The sequence below is a fragment of the Pristiophorus japonicus genome, unplaced genomic scaffold (assembly GCF_044704955.1).
Source record: "Pristiophorus japonicus isolate sPriJap1 unplaced genomic scaffold, sPriJap1.hap1 HAP1_SCAFFOLD_2457, whole genome shotgun sequence".
NCBI classification, from domain to species: domain Eukaryota; kingdom Metazoa; phylum Chordata; class Chondrichthyes; family Pristiophoridae; genus Pristiophorus; species Pristiophorus japonicus.
In genome coordinates, this window is record NW_027252185.1 from 6,928 (window position 1) to 29,204 (window position 22,277).

The 22,277-nt window shown below is 41.1% G+C and overlaps 1 protein-coding gene across 1 annotated transcript; it reads right to left on the reverse strand.

Moving 5' to 3' along the window:
• Window positions 1-240: 240 nt before the first annotated feature.
• Window positions 241-20,687, reverse strand: LOC139245909 (bridge-like lipid transfer protein family member 1; the record flags this gene model as incomplete). The annotated part of the gene is made up of 4 exons (XM_070871354.1): window positions 241-465; window positions 5,419-5,657; window positions 16,461-16,523; window positions 20,582-20,687. Coding segments are annotated over 4 exons (633 nt in total), but the record flags the coding sequence as incomplete, so codon positions are not given.
• Window positions 20,688-22,277: the final 1,590 nt, after the last annotated feature.

Here is a 22,277-nt window from a genome sequence, read left to right on the forward strand (position 1 = left end):
CCCATGCAAATGTCCTGACTGCCGAGATACAGAAGATCTGTCAAGCTCGAGCTCGACAGATTGGAAAAGTCGGTTTTCAGCGCATGCGCATTGTGCGCTGAAAAACACCTTTTGCGATGCCTTCCCGGGTCCGTACACATTCAGTACGGACCAGGGAGGGCGGAATGTCTGCCCCATTATATTTATGTAATCGAAGTATTGACACACAAAAACAAGCAGAGTAATGGAGGATCTTCTCACCTTTTTATGTTGAGTTCATCATGTTCTGCTTGCTGCGGCTGCTGTGTCGTTGGATGCAGTACACATTTTCCACTCTCAATTTCAACTCTAACATCCAGCTCAAAATCAATGTTCCTTTCTGTTGCAGCGCTTAAGGAATTTCTGCTCATTGATGCTGACGGCCATCGGTCAGTAAAAAGTTGTTGGACTGCAGCAAAGCCAGGAGACTTTTTACGCATGTTATGCCTGCCGAACAGTCAATATAATCTCAGAAACTCAACACATAAAAATACTAACTTTCAATAACTCATTTTCTTTCAATTTTTTTCCCCTGGCTAGGCATTTTGAAAAGGAAATGTGACTATAATGTCAGAGATTTAAATTTAATTCTTTACTTACGCAATTTATCTGCAATTAATTTATCTACAAGGGTTCAACAGTTATGCATATTTGCCATGATTATAAATGGTTGGATTAAAGCTAAAATTAGTTCAAATTAGAAGTATGAAATTAAGTGTGTTCTGACAATTTGTGCTTTTTGAATGGTTGCCAGCCTCAAAGCATAGTTTCAAATTAGTATAAAATTTGCAAACATGTCAGTGTAACTTGGCAGTGAACTTAGAACCAATCGCCCTTATCTGTCAGACATATTCCCCTCCCCATGCTATTGTTCATATTGAAGAAAAATTGAAGTGGAAATGCAAATGAGTGTGCAAAAAAACTCCACATTTGCAGAGTGGTTCCACTTAATCCTCTGTGGATTCAAAATAGTTTCAAGGGGATGCATACTTATCTCAATAAGTTATTTACTTTTTCTTCTCTTATCGACTGAGTAGTTTACATAACTGATAAGATATTAAAACAGAGTTTCAAAATTTTGCAATAGCAGCATTAGGAATATTTTCTAGGAGTTTTACAGTATTGCTTCAAGATGTGTTGCTATAAATAATCTGGATTTTCACCCTCCATTTCTTTGGGCATTTGAGGTTTCTGCTTGGAAGGAGGCAGCGATGAGTGACTCAATGGGCCCTTCACAGAATGCCAAGAGAAGCAGAGAAGATAAGCGTTGGGTATGTTCACCCTTAGCCCTGCTTCTATATGGTGCGCCTTGGTGGTATCATCAGAGTCAAGTTATCATATGTATAATGACAACACCTAGCTCTACCACTTTATACCATTACCCTTGAGCTCATGATCATTTCCATGATATTAAATCACATGTCTGACATTAAATGGTGCATGAGTCAGAAATTCCTACAACTCAGGAAGACTGAAACCATCACCTGTGCCATCAACCAGGATGAAAGTAGAAAACACATAACCACGGCATTTTGTTTGACCCAGAGCCAAACTTCAAATTGCATCTTATCTGCTACCAAGACTTCCACCTCTGCAACATCCCCACTGCCATCAAAATCCAGATTCATGGATTCATCCTCCTAGCCAGCCTCTCACCCGCCAGAAACTCCAAATTGCCCAAAACCCCATGACCCATATCCCATCTTGCACTAAGCCGTAGCTATCTATCACCCCGTCCTTTCTGACCTATATTGGCACTCCATCTCCTGACGGTTCAAAATTAAAATTCTTGTTCTCATATCCCTCCAAGTATTTCTCCAGTACCACATCTCCTCCCCACATCTGGCAGTTCTCTGACTTTGGCCTCCTGTGCATCTCCCCTTCTTCTGCTTCACTTCCGGGGACATAGCCTTCAGTTGCCTCATTCCTATTCTTCAGAACGATCTCCCCAAACCTTCAACTTCCCGTTAAAAATTCTCTCAAAATACATTTCTTTCATTGTGATTTTGGTCACCCCACCTAACTCTCCTGCACAGGTTCAACAGCACTCCTTTTCTCCTCTTAAGCTTTTCGACATTAAAAGGTGCAAATAAAAGCAAATAGTTGTTGATGCTGAAATTACTTGACTACCCAAAGGGTTTCAACCAATCATCCTGACAACAGCTGTTTTACTTTTGCTGTGTGTTTCAGTTTCAAAATTGTTGAGTCTAAAAGCCAGTTCCAAATTGGTGGTTCTGAAATTCAGAAGTCTACCCATGGGTGGCATATCACAAGATAATTACGGAAGAGCAAGCCATTGGGTCCATCTTAATTAAGCCATCCAGAGATCCTAAATTCCTACTTTAGCATCCAAATGATTCCAGGGTGCTTGCCTCTACCACTGTTCCTGGAAACCCATTCCAGATGTTGATCTCTCATTGTGTGAAGAAGAATTTCCCAATTTCAATCCTAAATTTATCTTTGATTAGTTTGAAACTGTGTCCCTTTGTCCTACTCTTAATTTAATTTAAGGTAATATTCCAGATCTACCCACTCCATTCCCTTAACTATTGTATACTCTGCTAGATGATCATTTCTCAGATCCTTCTTTTCCAGGATGAAAAGCCCAAGCTTCTCCAATCTTTCCTGATAAGTTAGACCTCTATGTTAGATATCAGCCTCATTGTCTTCTCTACACTGCCTTTAATACATGAATATTTCTTTTCCCTTGTGTTCTGATGCCCAAAATTGGATCAAGTACTCCAAGTGCAGTCTGACCGGAGCACTATACAAGTTGATCACAACAACCATGGACTTGTATGTTCTATTGCTGTGGCACAGTAATTCAACCTTTTATTGATTCTATTGATTGCAAAAGGACACAGACAGGCTAAGTGAGTGGGACAAAATTTGGCAGATGGAGTATAATGTTGCAAAGTATGAGGTCATGCACTTTGGCAGAAAAAAAAATCCAAGAGCAAGTTATTATTTAAATGGAGAAAGATTGCAAAGTGCTGTAGTACAGCGGGACGTGGGGGTGCTTGTGCATGAAACACAAAAGATGCAGATACAGCAAGTGATCAGGAAGGCCAATGGAATCTTGGCCTTTATTTCAAAGGGGATGGAGTATAAAAGCAGGGAAGTCTTGCTACAGTTGTACAGGGTATTGGTGAGGCCACACCTGGAATACTGCGTGCAGTTTTGGTTTCCATATTTTCGAATGCATATACTTGCTTTGGAGGCAGTTCAGAGAAGGTTCACGAGGTTGATTCCAGAGATGAGGGGGTTGATTTATGAGGAAAGGTTGGAGTAGGTTGGGCCTCTACTCATTGAAATTTAGAAGAATGAGAGGTGATCTTATCGAAACGTATGAGATTATGTGGGGGCTTGACAAGGTGGATGCAGAGAGGATGTTATGTGGGGGCTTGACAAGGTGGATGCAGAGAGGATGTTTCCACTGATGGGGGAGACTAGAACTAGAGGGCATGATCTTAGAATAAGGAGCTGCCCATTTAAAACTGAGATGAGGAGAAATTTCTTTTGAGGGTTGTAAATCTGTGGAATTCGCTGCCTCAGAGTTGTGGAAGCTGGGACATTGAATAAGTCTAAGACAGAAATAGACAGTTTCTTAAATGATAAGTGGATAAGGGGTTATGGGGAGCAGGCAGGGAAGTGGAGCTGAGTCCATGGTCAGATCAGCCATGATCTTATTGAATGGCGGAGCAGGCACGAGGGGCCGTATGACCTATTCTTGCTCCTATTTCTTACGTTCTTATGTTCAGACATGATGCCCATCAAGTCTACTGAGCATTGTAAATGTCTTTGGGCTTCATCCATGACAATTTCAACAACACTTGTGGAGTATGAGTGGCTTTTCTTCTTCCTATGTACAGCACTTTACGTTTGTAAACAAAGTTTTATCAGCAATTATTTTGCCCACTTATATACTTTATATAACTGTAATTTCTGCACTGCTTCCTCAGATGCCTCTCCCCTCAGTTTGGTGTCATGTAAAAATTTGACCACTTCGTATCGTTTTTCTGAATCCAAGTCACTACTGTAAATTAGAAATAGAAAAGTCTTCCATCTCATTAAACTTTCAACATCAGCTCTGTAGCTAAGACTTCACTTTGTTCATGCTACCACCCAAGGTAAACTTGAAATGAGTGGAGTTTCAGAGGCAACTGAAAATGAACAGCCATCAATTTTTGGACTTCCTCTCTTCGTATTTCCTTGACAAAGTTCTGTCAGATCTGAATTTAGTGAAGCTTATCAAATCTGTCTCTGCATATTTGATAGAGAAAGGCCATTTCATGATATCTAACTGTGATGAATCTCCCAAGACTCAGCAAGCCACAACTGAGCATTCACAGAAAATAAACTCTTAATGGGTTGGGATTAAATAATGTCAATTGGTCTAAAAGGACAGAGAGGAACTATAACCAAATTGACTTATGGAAATTATGGCATTTCCATTATCAGCAGATTCACTACATGAGTTACATGTAACAAAACCTTAATTCAGTTTATGAAGAATGTGGTTAAGATTTTGTTTCTAATAGCGCAGAGAGAAAACCTTTCTCTACTATGCACGTCAGCTGTTTATTTAGCACTAGGCATGTGCTAAGACACCATGAGGCACTCCAGGAGCTGCAGTGTTTTTTTCTCCCAATTTCCTCTTTGTTATGGATCCCATTGAGTGCTGTAATTCCCACAATCCCCCACACATAATTATGCAAAAATAGCAACCACTGGTTAAATGCACAGCTGACATTAATTTCAAAGTTCAAATTTCAAAATATCCTGGCTAATATCCCTCAATCAACATTAAAAAAAGATTATCTGGTCATTATCACACTGCCGTTGGTGGAAGCTTGCTGTGTGCAAATTGGCTGCCATATTACAATAGTGGCTACACTTCAAAAGTACTTAATTGGCTGTAAAGTGCTTTGGGATGTCCTGAGGCTATGAAAGGCACTATATAAATGCAAGTCTTTATTTTCTTTTATTGATATAGTTATCTCTGTTTGCAAAGGGTATTTCTTGTGTCTTTCCTTGTGAATACGAGTTTAAGACATCATTTAGAATATTTACTATTTTGTGTTCATTCTCAGTTTTCACCTCTTCTCTGACTGCTCTCTTATTGTGCCAAATAAAATTGAACAAAGTTTACAGTACAAATCCATTGCTAGTTTCAACATTTAAATCAGCAGATTAGTACGATAGATAATGCATTATTCCTAACCTTTGGATTAAATGCAACTGTTGTAAATAAACTGCAAAAGAGAAAAAAAATACATCTGTTCTAATGAGTAGCACACATGAAATTCTACTGTTTAGCTTAATGTTTTTAACTTTCTTCTCAATCGATCTGGAATCAATTACTTGATACTTTGAGTAAATAAGACAAAGGGTGCTTACGGTGTCCTCCTGATGTATTGTATTTTTTCTTTATCATAATCTTCATCCCGGTCAGACTCTTCACTGGAAGATGACAAACTGTCTTCTCGTCTTGCGCCATCAAGCTGGAAGGTAAGTCTTTGTTCAAAATCACGTGGGATGTTGGGTGAATTAAACACTGAACGCTCACTGATGGGTGAGAAATGAGATGGACTATCAACGGTGACGGATAACAGATCCAATTCTGTCTCCTCAGGGAACTGATGTCATAAAAAAAATTGAAAAGTTCATAATTACTTTTATTTATGTTGCATGCACTAATAATTTCTAGTGTTAGTTTGCATTAGAACCCAATCACCAGCTACGCTTTATTTGAGCAGACAGAAGGGTTTTTGTAATATGGAATGATCAATGAAACATTTGATATCTTTACCAACAGAGACATTTTCTAAAGTCTGTAACAGAGTGTAGAAGAAATCCAATGCAGGCCAATCTACTGCCAACCTAAATACCTCCATAGAGATAATGGAAGTTTAAGTCCTTTAGCAAAGTTATTGTCACAAATGTCTCATTAGACTGAATTTCGAGCTCGGCATGACACGGAGCTCTTTTTCCGTCGCCTTCGTCTCAGTGCCCACTTCTTTGGCCAGGAGTATTCCCCCCCCGCCCCGCATAGCTTTCTCCCGCTTTCAGAATTCTCATTCTACCTGAACCCCTCCCTCTGGCCTCTTACCCTCCTCTAGATCTTTTCATTGCGAACTGCCGGCGTGACATTGGCTGTCTCAATTTCTCCACTCCCTCACTCACTTCAACCTACCTCCCTCTGAACTTGCAGCACTCCGTTCTCTCAGATCCAATACCAACATTGTCATTAAACCTGTGACAAGGGTGGCACTGTCGTTGTTTGGCGAATCAACCTCTACCTTGCAGAGGCTGAACGCCAACTCTCTGGACTCCTTCGCTCCCCCTGGACCATGGCCCCACTACCAAACATCAAGCCATAATTTCCAAGACTGTCACTGACTTCATCTCCTCTGGAGATCTTGCCTCCACGGCTGCAAACCTCATAGTTCCCCAACCCCACGCGCAGGCCACTTCTACCTCCTTCTCAAGATCCACAAACAAGACTCCCTGGTAGATCCATCGTTTCAGGCCTGTTTTTGCCCCACGGAACTTAGCTCTTCCTATTTCGACTCTATTTTCTCTTCCCTTGTCCAGTCTCTTCCCATCTACATCTGCGACTCTTCAGATGCTCTCTGCCATTTTAACAGTTTCCAACTTCCTGGTCCCAACCATCTCCTTTTGACGATGGACGTCCAATCCCTCTGCACCTCCGTCCCCCAGCAGGACAACCTGAGGGCGCTCCGCTTCTTCCTTGAACAGAGGCCCAATCAGTCCCAATCCACCACCTCCTCTGTCTGGCTGAACTTGTTCTCACATTGAAGAAGTTCTCCTCTGACTCCACTCACTTACTCCAAATTAAGGGTGTTGCTATGGGAACCCGCATGGATCTTAGCTATGCCTGCCTTTTCATGGGATATGCAGAACATTCTTTGTTTCAGTCCTACTCAGGTCCCCTCCCTCACCTCTTTTTCCTTTACATTAATGACTATTGGTGTCGTTTCTTGCTCTTGCACCAAACACTCCTTTCAGGTGAAACAGCGAGTTATTTGTACTTCTTCCAATTTAGTATACTGCATTCACTGCTCACAATGTGGTCTCCTCTACATTGGGGAACCAAATGCAGATTGGGTGACTGTTTTGCGTAACACCTCCGTTCAGTTCATAAGCATGACCTCAAGCTTCTGGTCGCCTGTCATTTTAATTCTCCGCTCCACTCATGCTCTGATCTCTCCATCCTCGGCCTCTTGCACTGTTCCACGAAGCGCAAAGTAAGTTCGACGAACAGCACCTCATCTTTCGATTAGGCATTTTACAGCCTTCTGGACTCAACATAGATTTCAACAATTTCAGACCATAACCTCTGTCCCTATTTTGTTCCCACCGCCCATGACAGCTGTTGATGATTCTACCATTTCCATCTCATCTAGACTTTATCTTTTGTTTCTTAACTTGCCCCATTACCATCTCCTTTTGCCTTGTACCATCATCCCTTTTGTCTCAATCTCTTTTGCTTTCCACCCTATCACAGACCTTCCCTTTTGTTCTTTCCTCTCTTCCCCGCTTTCCCTACTCCTACACTTGTTTAAAAATCTGTTACATCTCTAACTTTTCCCCATTCTGACGAAGGGCTTTCAACCTAAAACATTAACTCTCTTTCTCTCCATAGATGTTGCATGACCTGATGAGTATTTCCAGCAATTTGTGTTTTTATTTCAGATTTCCAACATCCGCAGTATTTTGCTTTGGTCCCATTAGTCAATCCTTTTTGGTGGACAATTAACTATACCACATTTTGCAGCCAGTTTAAGCAACACTTCTCGTGAAACTTGTTTACTGACCTGACACTTCAGCTTATAAAAGCTTGCTGCTCAAGTTATTTCTTTCAGTGAGGTATAAAATGTTACATTGCTTAGCATGAGTATGGCCTTCCTTATTCTTTGAAATAAGTTCTCTGTCTGTAAGAGTTTCGTGTGAAATGAAGTTGGGCAGCCTCAATGCAGGTCCTCTTTGGCACTAGCCTACATCACAAAACGGTTCATCATTCCTCACTAAATGAAAATCTCACTCAAAAGCCACATAGAAACATAGAAATTAGCAGTGCAGAAGGAGTCCATACCAGCCCAATGTGTCCGCGCCGGCCGACAAAGAGCCACACGACCCTTGGAGCAGCCCTAAAGGTTACATATAAACCTATGAACAATGACAGAAAGGCAAAGAGCACCCAGCCCAACCAATCTGACTCACCACAACTGCGACACCCCTTATACTAAAACATTCTACACTCCAACCCAACCGGAGCCATGTGATCTCCTGGGAGAGGCAAAAACCAGATAAAAACCCAGGCCAAATTAGGGAGAAAAAATCTGGGAAAATTCCTCTCCGACCCATCCAAGCGATCGAAACTAGTCCAGATCACCCTGGCCGTATTCTATTCCCTGCAGTATTTACCATTATATCTGCCCCGTCCAACAAAAGGTCATCCAGTCTAATCCCAATTACCAGCTCTCGGTCCATAACCCTGCAGGTTACTGCACTTTAAGTGCCCATCCAACCATCTCTTAAAAGTGGTGAGGGTTTCTGCATCCACCACTCTTCCAGGCAGCAAGTTCCAGATCCCCATAACCCACTGCGTAAAGAAGCCCCCCCTCAAATCCCCTCTAAACCTTCCACCAACCACCTTAAAACTATGCCCCCTCGTAATAGACCCCTCCACCAATGGAAACAGAATCTTACTATCCACTATATCCAGGCCCCTCAATATTTTGTACACCTCAATGAGCTCTCCTCTCAACCTCCTCTGTTCCAATGAGAACAAACCCAACCTATTCAATCTGTCCTCATAACTAAGATTCTCCATTCCAGGCAGCATCATAGTAAATCTCCTCTGCACCCTCTCTCGTGCAATCACGTCCTTCCTATAATACGGCGACCAGAATTGCACGCAATACTCCAGCTGTGGCCTAACCAAAGTATTATACAATTTAAGCATAACCTCCCTGCTCTGACATTCTATGCCTCGGCCAATAAAGTTAAGCATTCCGTATGCCTTCTTAACCACCTGGCCTGCTACTTTCAGGGATCTGTGGACAAGCACTCCAAGGTCCCTTTGTTCATCTACATTATTAAGTGGCCTAAAGCTTAATGTGTATATCTTTTCCTTATTAGCCCTCCCAAAGTGCGTACACTTCCCAAAGACCTTACACTTCTCTGAATTAAATTCCATTTGCCACTGCTCTGCCCACCTGACCAGTGGATTGATATCCTCCTGCAGCCCATGACTTTCCTCTTCATTATCAACCACACTGCCAATTTTAGTGTCGTCTGCAAACTTCTTAATTATACTCCCTATATTCAAATCTAAATCGTTAATATATACCACAAAAAGCAAGGGTCCCAGTACTAAGCCCTACGGAACCCCACTGGAAACATCCTTCCAGTCTCAAAAATATCCATCAATCATTACCCTTTGCTTCCTACTCCAAGCCAATTTTGGATCCAACTTGACACTTTGCCCTGTATCCCATGGGCTTTAACCTTCATGGCCAGTCTACGATGTGGGACCTTATCAAAAGCTTTGCTAAAGTCCATATATACTACATCGTACGCACTACCCTCATCAACCCTCTTAGTTAACTCCTCAAAAAATTCAATCAGGTTAGTCAGACACGATCTTCCCTTAACAAATCCGTGCTGACTGTCCCTAATTAATCCTTGCCTTTCAGGATTTTTTCCAATTATTTTCTCAACACTGAGGTTAGGCTGACAGGCCTGTAATTACTCAGCCTATCCCTTTTTCCCTTCTTAAACAAGGGGACTACATGAGCAGTCCTCCAATCCTCCAGCACCATGCCCAGATCCAAAGAGGACTGGAAAATGATGGTCAAGGCCTCTTTTACTTCGCTCAACAGCCTGGGATGCATTTCATCCCAGCCTGGGACTTATCTACTTTCAAAGCTGCTAAACCCTTTAATACTTCCTCTCCCACTATATTTATTTCATCCAGAATATCACACTCCTCCTCGATAGCAGTATCTGCATTGCCCTTTTCCTTTGTGAAAACAGATGCCAAGTATTCGTTAAGAACCCTCCCAATATCTTCCACCTCCACACAAAGATTACCTTCATGGTTTCTAATAGGCCCTTCCCTTTCTTTAGTTACCCTCTTATTCTTAATATATTTATAGAACATCTTAGGGTTCTCCTTAATTTTACTGGTGTAAGAGAAATTTAGCATTAGGGGTACCAGCGGGAGAAGGGTTAAAGTACTGGTCCCTGCAGCGACCCATAAGGAAGTAAAAGGCCTCTCTTTGGCCTTGTACATTCCAGTACCAAGGCTCCAGAAGTTATTAACTCAATATTCCGACAGGATACGATGTGAGAACCTAAACAGACACTGATAAGACCTTGCGAAGAGGCTTGAGGCAGACTCACGGGCATCAAGGAGAATTAACAAATTCTGACCGAATGAAGTCATTCTAGTCACGGCCTAAGGTGGTCACGAGGGTCTTGGCCTGTCAATCCAAAGTAGCACTAATAAGGTAGTCCAATTAGAGAAGTAGCACTGATAAGGTAGTCCAATTAGAGATGTAGGGAGGTCTTTACCAGGGAACGGAGGGGTTTTTGAAATGTACAAAAGTTGTATGATTGTGCTGTTCGGGGAGCATCTCCACTCACAGACGGCTGTGATGAGAGGTGTTCCCGGACGTTCGTAATAAAAGATCGTTATACCTTGCCATTCGTCTCTGTCTGCTAACTCCGGGAGCTATTACGCGGGTTGGGGCGAGCGTCGACCCTCTATATCAGGGGGCCCACTCGTAGGGGGCAAAGCCGTCCGACTTTCCCCTTACACTGGCCAAGAATTTCTCGTGTTCTCTCTTAGCATTCCTAATATAGTTTTCAATTTTGCCTCTTAACTTTCTATATTCCTCTAAAGATACTATAGTATTTAGCCGTTGATATATGACATAAGTGACTCTTTTTTTCTTAATCCTCCCTTGCAAGTCCCTTGACATCCAAGGGCTCTAGAATTATTGTTCCCAGCCTTTTTCTTTAAGGGCACATGTTTGGCCTGAGCCTTCCGGATCTCCTACTTAAATGCTTCCCATTGTTCCGACACTGATTTACCCACAAGTAGCTGTTTCCAGTCCACCATGGCCAAATCACTCCTTAACTTAGCAAAATTAGCTTTTCCCCAATTTGGAACTTTTATTCCAGGCCGATTCTTGTCCTTATCCATAAGCAACTTGAATCTAACTGAATTATGGTCATGACAGTGGAAACTAAAAATGTAAAAGCAAAATACTGCAGATGCTGGAAATTGGAAATAAAAACATAAAACGCTGGAAATACTCAGCAGGTCAGGCAGCATCTGTGGAGAGAGAAACAAAGTTAATGTTTCAAGTCGATGATCTTTCATCGGAACTGGAAAATGTTCGAGATGTGACAGTTTTTAAGCAAATACAGAGGCAGAGAAAGGGAGGAGGGGAGGAAAGAACAAAAGGGAAGGTCTGTTAAAAGGTGGAAGGCAGGAGAGATTAAATAAAAAAGGGATGATGGTGCAAGGCTAATGGGGATAGTAATGGGACAAATATAGAAACAAAAAATGGGTCTAGAGGAGTAAATAGCAATAGCAGAATCATTACCAACAGTTGCTGTCTGACAGAATGGGAGCAGTGGTTATGATCTGAAATTGTTGAACTCAACGTCAAGTAAGAAAGTCTATAAAGTGCTATTTCCAAGGCCACCTCCTTAAGTACTCTGGGATGCAGTCCGTCAGGCCCTGGGGATTTATCGGCCTTCAATCCCATCAATTTCCCCAACACAATTTCCCGACTAATAAGGATTTCCCTCAGTTCCTCCTCCTTACTAGACCCTCTGACCCCTTTTATATCCGGAAGGTTGTTTGTGTCGTCCTTAGTGAAAACCGAACCAAGGTACTTGTTCAATTGGTCCGCCATTTCTTTGTTCCCCGTTATGACTTCCCCTGATTCTGACTGCAGGGGACCTACGTTTGTCTTTACTAACCTTTTTCTCTTTACATATCTATAGAAACCTTTGCAATCCGTCTTAATGTTCCCTGCAAGCTTCTTCTCGTACTCCATTTTCCCTGCCCTAATCAAACCCGTTGTCCTCCTCTGCTGAGTTCTAAATTTCTCCCAGTCCCCAGGTTCGCTGCTATTTCTGGCCAATTTGTATGCCACTTCCTTGGCTTTAATACTATCCCTGATTTCCCTTGATAGCCACGGTTGAGCCACCTTCCCTTTTTTATTTTTACGCCAGACAGGAATGTACAATTGTTGTAATTCATCCATGCGGTCTCTAAATGTCTGCCATTGCCCATCCACAGTCAACCCCTTAAGTATCATTCGCCAATCTATCCTAGCCAATTCACGCCTCATACTTTCAAAGTTCGCCTTCTTTAAGTTCTGGACCATGGTCTCTGAATTAACTGTTTCATTCTCCATCCTAATGCAGAATTCCACCATATTATGGTCACTCTTCCCCAAGGGGCCTCGCACAATGAGATTGCTAATTAATCCTCTCTCATTACACAACACCCAGTCTAAGATGGCCTCCCCCCTACTCCATTCCCTTTGGCCTTCCTGTTCACTTGCTGTACCTGCATTCTAACCGTTTGTGTTTCATGCACAAGTACCCCCAGGTCCCGCTGTACTGCAGCACTTTACAATCTTTCTCCATTTAAGTAATAACTTGCTCTTTGATTTTTTTCTGCCAAAGTGCATGACCTCACATTTTCCAACATTATACTCCATTTGCCAAATTTTTGCCCACTCACTTAGCCTGTCTATGTCCTTTTTGCAGATTTTGTGTGTCGTCCTCATACATTGTTTTTCCTCCCATCTTTGTATCGTCAGCAACCTTGGCTACGTTACACTCAGTCCCTTTTTCCAAGTCGTTAATATAGATTGTAAATAGTTGGGGTCCCAGCACTGATCCCTGCGGCACCCCACTAGTTACTGATTGCCAACCCGAGAATGAACCATTTATACCGACTCTCTGTTTTCTGTTTGTTAGCCAATCCTCTATCCATGCTAATATATTACGCCCAACCCGGTTTCCAGTTCTGACGAAAGGTCATCGACCTGAAATGTTAACTTTGTTTCTCTCTCCACAGATGCTGCCGGACCTGCTGAGTATTTCCAGCATTTTCTGTTTTTAATTTAAAAAATGTAACAATGGTGCACCAGAGTGCTCTTCTATGGCAGATTGATGGGGTAGAGTAGAAAGAACTTTATTCTGCATCAGACTCTTTGAAGTGCTTGATGTTGATAGTGGATGCCAGAATCGGAAAAAGTTCCATTCCAAAGCACAACAGTTAAAGAAAAAAAAGGGAAAAAGTTCAATTCTGCGGACAAACTGGATATTGTCACATCACATGACTAGTGAGGAAAATCACTTAAGCATCTGACTTCTAAAACTTCAGACTATAGTGTCATCCTGCGTCAGGTAATCTATATCTCGCTTTTATAACTCATTCTCAACTGCACTTCTTGGGCTAGAAATGAGCCAGCCTAACGCACGTTTTAACGCGATTTTTTTTGTCGTTAAAAGAAAAGTAACAAAATTGCTCAAAGGTTAAGAATGGCGGTTTCGAAATATCTCCAAAAAGTGGATTGTCAAGATGCAATGCCAAATAAAACCGCAACGCTTAAATTTGGTTGTTCGGCGAACCCTTATTCGGGTGAAAAAAACAACACGAGAAAAGCAGACGTTGCAGCCTCGGAAATATCGGTAAGTAGGAAGACCTACAAAAAAGGTAAGTTGAAGTTTTTATTATTAATTTTTTTCCCAACAATTTATTACTTAAGTGTGTTGTAAATGTTTTCTGATTTTTGATGTTTTTATTTTTGTAATTTTTATTTTTGTGTTTTCTCCTCTCCCAGGGCATGTATTTTTGCCGTTGATGGGCCTCAGGCTAAAGTTGGCGAGATTGCGGTTTCCACCACGAATCCTCGTGCAATGCTGATTTTTATCAACAGGTGTATTTTTGTGCCAATTTTACCCCTTAAAAAATGCAACATTTTTATTCTTATTTTTTCCCCAAACATGATGTTAAAAACCAAATAACAACAAAAACTGAATTTCTATCCCTTAGTTCTTTGACCAGAAAAAGCAACATTAAGAGCAAGTGCACAAGACAAAAGTATGGTGCTGAGTGTCTAAAAGTAGTTTCAAGCAGCATCAGATCAGAGGAAGAATTGAAAGGAAGGTTGGAAGGGAGTTTTGTATATTGCACATTCAACCAACAGACGGTAACATAATTCTCATTTTTTAAGTCTCCACATACAAATAGAAATATACTAAAGTAGTACAAGAACTGGCAGCGTGGCGCTGACGAACTGCAGGCTCTCTTAATGCTCTTTGCAATGTCAGAGCACTTGTTATCTGTTATAAATTATCGAATCAAGTAATGATTTTGTGAAAGCATATTAACTGCTCCTAAGAGCTTGGAAATTGTCATATATTAAATGGAATCCTCTGTATCTCGACCCAATTCGCCTTCAATATAAATCCCGCAGCTACAGATCAGTCAGCCCAAGTTGGTGGTGGGGAAACTTTGACACAATAATCTGGGACAAAATTAATTGGCACTTGGAAAAATATGGGCTAATAAATGAAAGCCAGCATGGATCTGTTAAAGGAAAATCATGTTTGCCCAACTTGACTGAGGTCTTTGATGAAATAAGTAAGAGGGTTGATGATGGCAGTACAGATGATATTGTGTAGACTGACTTTCAAATGGCATTCGATAAAGTACCACATAATAGACTTGTTAGCAAATTTGAAGCCTATGGGATTAGAGACGCAGTGGCTGCGCAGACACGAAATTGGTTAAGGGACAGAAAGCAGAGTGTAGTGGCAAATGGTTGTTTTTCAGGCTGAAAGGAAGTGTGTCGTGGTGTCCCCCTGAGGTCGGTGTTGGGACCACTGCTTTTTTTGATATATTTAAAACACTGGCTCGGCCCCGCAGCTGGAGTGAAGTGGCCAATTCTGGGCACCACACTTTAGGAAGAATGCCACTTAGAGATGGTACAGAGGAGATTTACTAGAATAGTACCAGGTCTAAAAGAGACGTGGAGAGACTGGATAAACTGGGATTGTTATTCAAAAGTTTATGATTGACTGATGGTCAATAAAGACATTCCGAACAAGAAATATTTTCTAGAATGTGTTGACAGCAAAAACAGTGCTACCAACAGGACTAAAAGAACTAAAAGTGCATTTTGTTAAAAATGCTTTCTCTCCATGGCGATGTTATTATCCTTTCTGTAAATGGAGGCTGAAAGAATAAGGAAAACAACAGCATTTTGTTTATTATGCTAAGAAGGTACTCTGAACGGAGTTAAAACTTCTGGGAATCATTGTTTAACATTTTTTAAGGTGAAATATGATCAATACAAAGTTTCTCTCCTCCTCTTCTAAAGGTGATTATTCGTACTGGGGAACAATTCAATGGGTATTGGCAACTCTTCTACTCATTAAGTGAGCATATGCATTCGCAGACTATCTGACCACAAAGAGCTAAGCCGGTGCCAGTTCCTATTCTCATCTAACATTCACACATACACACACTTTCCAGCAAGGATCAATCGGAGCAGGTTCCCCAGCTTATTTTTTCCCTCCCCGACACATCCAATTGCAAAATTCTCACCACTACCACAAAGGCTATACACTACATTCTTATTCCAACTGAAAGCTAAAATTGCCCCTAAATAGCCTTTGTTTAGAAATGCAGCATTAAATATCTGTCTGTTCATTCAGACAATATGAAAAATGTCATTTTTTATACAATGAAAGCAAAGCATTTGATTAAGTAATTTGCCTAATGTTATTGTGTTTATGGTTCTCAACTTTGATTACAAAACAGTTACAAATGTTGCCTTCACACTATATAGATCATGGAGATAGAGATTAAGATTAAGTGAAGCAATTTCAGTGCTAATTAAAATTGCCTGTAGATTAAAGAAAAGGTATGGGTTAGTTCATGAGTGAATGCCATGCAAGTTCAGGAGCATTTATGGAATGTGAATACATTTTATTTTTGAATACGATGATACTGTCAATATACCATTAAAATCATAATCTCATTTGTACAGTTCAAATGAATCCCTTGCAACAATATTTTAATTATTATGCTCCTTTAAAGGACTTGACTGGTTTTCTAACAAACACTGCAAAATGTTTTAGGTAACTTGCTGCACTACATTTGCATCACCTGTTGTGATGCAAAAACAGTTTAGTGTTGCTGTACATGTTGATTATACAGTAAACAACCTGGTGTATTCAATGTAAAAATTAGCAATCACATCACATAAATTCTGTGAAGTTGAATTTGCATAGCTTAAAGTCAATAGAATATCAAGAAGATTTCCCCATGAAGCGATTAATTTCATTGCTGAGCAGATTTTAACCAGTACCTGAAAATACCCTTCCTTTGGAGTGCTGGCTTGCCTTGTCAGGCCCAAAGCTGTATCATTCAGCTTTAATGAAGTAAAAAGGAAAATTTAATTATATGATAACAATTTACAGTATGCAACACTCCCATTACATGGCTATAATACAAATACAAAACTGTTACATTAACAGAAGCCCTTGTAATGATAGATATAGTAATGTGAAGTCCCAAAAGATAAATGTTCATGGTTTTTGGTCTCAAATCATTTTTATGCACAATTAATTGTGGTCAAGTTTAACTCCAAAAATAGGATTTCAAGGCTTGTTATACTACTGTAGAACTACATTTCTCAATAAGATTTCTCTGTATTCATCATAAAGTATGGCTTCAACCAATGATTACCAGTTGTTAAAATGTAGTCGCCATTATTCCAAACTTCTATTGCCAATATTTAACAAACCAATTTTTAAACTAGGTCATATTGTCAGACCACCAACATGACAGAATGGTGGGATGTGCGTTTGCAACTGCAGTCCTGTACAAAATTGCTAATCTAAAATCTATTGTAACATGGACGTGCTGAGCAATGAACACATAGTGGACAGGGAGTCTTCAGGAACAGAGTAATTGCCAACCTGCTCTTTCTTGCAGGCAATCAACAGCAACATTGGACGAGACCTGGAAACCAGTTGTCAACTTGCAATTGGTGCAAAAGGGAGAAAAGCGAGTATTACCCTTTAAGAGCAAGACAAAAATCATACCTATACAACTACTAAATTAATTAACCAAATTAACTTTTGAAATCTTACATTAACCTTTTGAGAACTCCTTTCAACAAAATTAAGTGCAAACTTCAGGAAATATTCTGAAAATAGAAATGCTCCATAGTTCTATATATATGTTGCTTTAGTTCTAGTTTACAATTCAATTACATAATTAATGGCTTGCATAGCTGTTCTATGGTTCAAAGTAGTTGTTTATTTTCAAAGATATCAAGGAGACTTCATACTTGAGACTAAATGCTTGCTGACATTTTTATTTCAAATAAGCATTGTATTAACAGCTGTTGTACACTATAACAAACATCTGAAAAATATCTTAGGAACTAAGAGCCATTTTTGGTTTATATTTTGCAAAGATTGAAAAGCAATTTCTGGAGACTTCTGCAGGAGCATAAAGTTTATGCGTTGGCATGCAGCCGTATGATTTATTTACTGAGTTCCACATGATGAATTCTGATTTTTTGAGTCAGGTTACTGGGCGAGATGCTTCCTCGTGAGGAAAAATATTGAAGGATGAACAGACCCTATATACTTACTTGCACCTCTTGGTTCTCTTATTGTAAAGCAGCGGAGGCCCAAGAACAGATCAATAAACTTTCCTTTCATCAGGACAACGTTCATGGTGTGGTATGGCAGATTAAAGGATTTTGATGGAAGAAGGACAAGAGGAATAACAATGGAAGTGGAAAACAACATTTAATTTTGAAGACTAATCAAAGTCTAGTACCATGTTTTCCTGGGATCCCACAGCGCAAGTGGTCCAAAGTTACAACTATAGCTGTTCCAGATTTATTGATGGCAGAACCAGAACATCCAAGCAGCGAGGGAGATCTGACTCAAGGTACAGGTAATAAAATTGTTGTTCTTACAAAAGCAGTAGCTTATATTATGGCAAGTATTTTTTTATTGATAAAATAGAAGAGGTTTTGAATAAATAGACTTGTCTTGTCTTTATCATCATCATCATAGGCGGTCCCTCGAAAGAGGATGACTTGCTTCCACACCAAAAGAGATGAGTTCACAAATGTTTCAATGAAGGACCCGATATTCCAGTCCTGAACTCCAGGGGTGGAAGATGCCTGTGTGTGGATTTTTTTTAGCGTGTGGTGACCATTGCACATCAGCCATCACACAGGCTTGACAGAGCTCGGCCGTTATCCAGTGACAAGGGTTAACCAGGACGACTGGAGACCTGCTCTGCTGCACAGACCTAGAGTGCACACATATCATAGCTTGGGCTGGCCTATGCTGCCCCTGGGCCCTCGGCTCTTCTGTGCCCCGTACCCTCATTTACCGCACCTCCGCCATGATCTCTCGCCGCACCTCCGCAACAAACATTCGCCACAACCCCCCACCACACTTCAGCCACGATCGCCCACCGCTCCTCCGCCCCGATCATCTGAAGGTCGGGGGGGATGAGCAGCAGGGGATCGTGGCGGAGGTGCGGCAAATGGTCGAGGCGGAGGAGCGGCAAGAGATCGCGGCAGAAGTGCGGCAAAGGCACATGCGGCACACGATGAGCTGCACTCACACTCACACCTTCTTGTGCTTCTTAGTGCAGGCAAAACTGACTCACAACAGGAGAGAGCAGCAGTGCACCGGTGGAGGGGAGCCTGACATACATGAGCTCAGTGATGTGGAGGAGCGAGAGTCTGCCCCCATGGGCACACCAGTTGGTGTGGTAGCGGGTGACGAAGCAGAGCCCCCTGTGGACCGTGACGGTATGTGAATGCCCTTTGGCATTTCTGTGAGATCCTTGACCCTTGATAGCAAACGGCGTCCCCTTTTACATATAAATGCCCAATCCCTCCCCGACCTTTCCTCTGCTGCTAACCACAGTTGTGTTGTTTTGTGCTTACAGATGATGAGCCAGAAGCACGGTAGCCTGCCCGTGAGCCGTCCACTTCGACTGACGGGGATGATGATGAGGAAGGTGAGGAAAGTGTGATGCATGTGTGGGACCCTCCTTAGTGTAAGAGCCAATATTCCTGGGTTTTGAAGAGCCTGAGGCTCCTGACTCCAGTGGCCTGCAGCAGCACCCAGAGCGAGGGGAAGCTTGGGGGCCATCTCCCCGGAGTGTGAGTCGGCCCATCAGTCCTGCTAAGAGACAGTCAGACGTGGACCTGGAGGCTATGTCCAGAGAGTCCATGCAAATACACCGCGAGGCAATGGGTGCATTGGAGAAGGTCCCGCAGAGCATGGATGCACTTGCCCTGAGGTTGGGGGAGGCCGCCTCAAGCATTGCCCCTGCCTCTCAGCAGTTCAATGAGCCCATCCTTACCCACTTACAGAGGGATGTGGACTCAACCAGCGACAGTGGAGTCGCAGAGGGGAGAGCGCCTGCCATGGTTGACGTGGCAGCAGCTATCGCAACACAGGCCCAAACCACGCAAGGCCTTCGTGATGTGATGCTGTCAATGATTGCTGGCATCAACTCTCAGACTGCTGCGTTTCAGACTCAAGCTGCTCTGAGTCAGTCGCAGAGTGATGCCATGCAAACACTTCCTATAGCATTGCTCAAGTTTAACTGCGATAATTTAATGTAAGGTTTTTCTGTTCAAAATTAAAATCTTGATCCAGTTTCCAGAAGAACATTAAAACTGGTTTAAACTTGCTGTAGAGCAGTATTTAATTCCAGACCCTTCAAAACCAAATTATCAGCTAATTGTGCTGCTGTTTCTTTCATGTCAAGCTTTCTACATCTGCACTTCATTTAAAAATTGTGTCACCAACAAATGACATGATGGCAATCATTTTTCTATTGTTGGGATGGCAACAAAATGCATTTCACTGAGCGTTCATATTTTCTTTCTCCTTCAGTACATAACCCAGATAATTAAACCATCAAATTAATAACATTAAAATTTTAGTAATGTTTCCAGTTATATGTTATTATCTGACTTACATTTCTTTACTTATACTAGTGCAAATCAAGTTTAAATGGGCACCTGATATTTAAAAAAAAACATAAATTAAACACAAACCACAATAGCTTTTACTTTCTGTAACAAAAACAAAAAATCTGGAAAGCTTTAAAATTTCAGTTAAATTATATTCATCTTTTAGGATAGTAGTTTCCACGGTGAGACAAACTAAAAAAGCCACACTGTCCATTTTTCCTGGTTTCCTTGAAAACATCTAGAAAACCAAAGTCAATTTTTCTACTAGAATACACCAAAATCCAGAGAAAGGCCATTCATTTCATCAAGCCTGCTTGATTTAGAATCTTGATTATTTTATTGTGGACTTTCCTCCCAAATCATCATATTGTTCCCTCCCATGCTGAATATTGCTCAAAGTCATCTATAAAAGGCTGCATTTTTGTGTCACATCTGATTATGAACCTCCACAAGACCCTTACCGCTTCCTGTACTTTAAAAGTCACTCTTGGTCCTGTTCCTGTTCCCGATACAGATTGTTCTGGAATTTGGGCTTCACCAAGGTCTTCTGTCTCACTAACTCTAGAACTGAAGAAAAACTCATGTGAACACAGTATACATGAGCAATAATGCGGTGAATAGATAAGTTACTTTATTGTAATTGAAAATATTTTTAAATAACTATTAGAATGATGTGCATTTCACACAAATCAAAAGAATGCATTCATTCAACACAAATTAATTACTGGACAGGTCATAACAAAATTGAATTTTTCATTTTAAACAGGATATTTCAAACTGAAACCAGGCCTGAACTCTCCACACACTTGCAATTGTTTTATGTAACACTAAGCATGAGAACTTTTACTTGAATCAGTCTGAAATATAGGCCTTGAAATTAGTGTGTAATATTAGCATATGAATGTTGGTATGAAATTCCTTTCTTTATTTTAATATATACATTAATCAGTAATTATTTCAATACTGTAATCTAATTAAGTTTAATTGATGTTCCAAAACAAGTTTTACAGATATTGATAGACTATTACTGACCTATTGACGATTGTCACAATGTTGTGCAGTGACTCGTTTGAGGGCCACTCACACAGACCTACTATAAAGCAACTGTAAATTTTTGTTTAAATATAGAATTTATATTTTTTCTTTTCTTTACTCAACACTTTCTTGCCCTAATATTTCAGATCTGGCAGGTTGTGAATTCAAGGCAACACAGAGACATGGAACAGCATATCTGTAATGGACCACATTTGTAGATGTACATTGGTAGGCATGCCTCAAGTCATCCCTGGCTATATTATCAGTACCATTCAATTAATAAGTGATCAGTGCAATTGGTTTGGTGAAATTATTTATTTGTTAAGCACAGCCCTTTAAACAAATACAATATTTCACGCTTGTAAAATAATGGAGCCAAGTTTCGGTCTGAGTTGCTCCTGTTTTTTTGGAGCAACTGGTTTAGAATGGAGTATCTTAGAAATTGCAATTCTCGGCATTTAGTTGGCTCCAGTTCTAGTCAGTTGGAACAGTTTCAGTTTGGAACAGATTTTTTTTCAAAAGGGGGCGTGTCCGGCCACTTACGCCCGTTTTGAAAGTTTAGGCAGTGAAAACATACTCCATTCTAAGTTAGTTTGGAGTAAGTGTAGATTTTTGTACGGTCAGAAAAACCTTGTCTACACTTAGAAAATCAGGCGTAGGTTACAAATCAGGCGTACGGAATGGAGGGGGGGGGGCGGGGTTTAAAGGGAAGTTTACAAACATTAAACACTTCAGTTTTACAAATAAAGAGCCATCATCAATAATAAATGATAAATACATCAATAAATCAACCAATAAATCAACCAAAAAATTAATAAAAAATAAATGTTTAAAAAAAAATCAATAAATAAAACATTTCCTACTTACCGACTGCAGCACCGGGAGTCCTCCAACAGCGTGCTGGGACGGCCCCCCCCCACCCAACCCCCCCCATGTGTCTCTATCTCTCTATCTGTCTGTGTGTCTCTCTCACTCTCTGTCAGTGTCTGTGTTTCTGACAACGAGGGGAGGGGGGTGGTGAGGGGGTGGAGAGGAGGGGGGGTGGGGAGAAGGGGTAGGGGGGGAGAGAGGGGAGGAGGGGAAAGAGAGGGGAGGGGGGGGGGAAGAGAGGGGAGGGGGGGG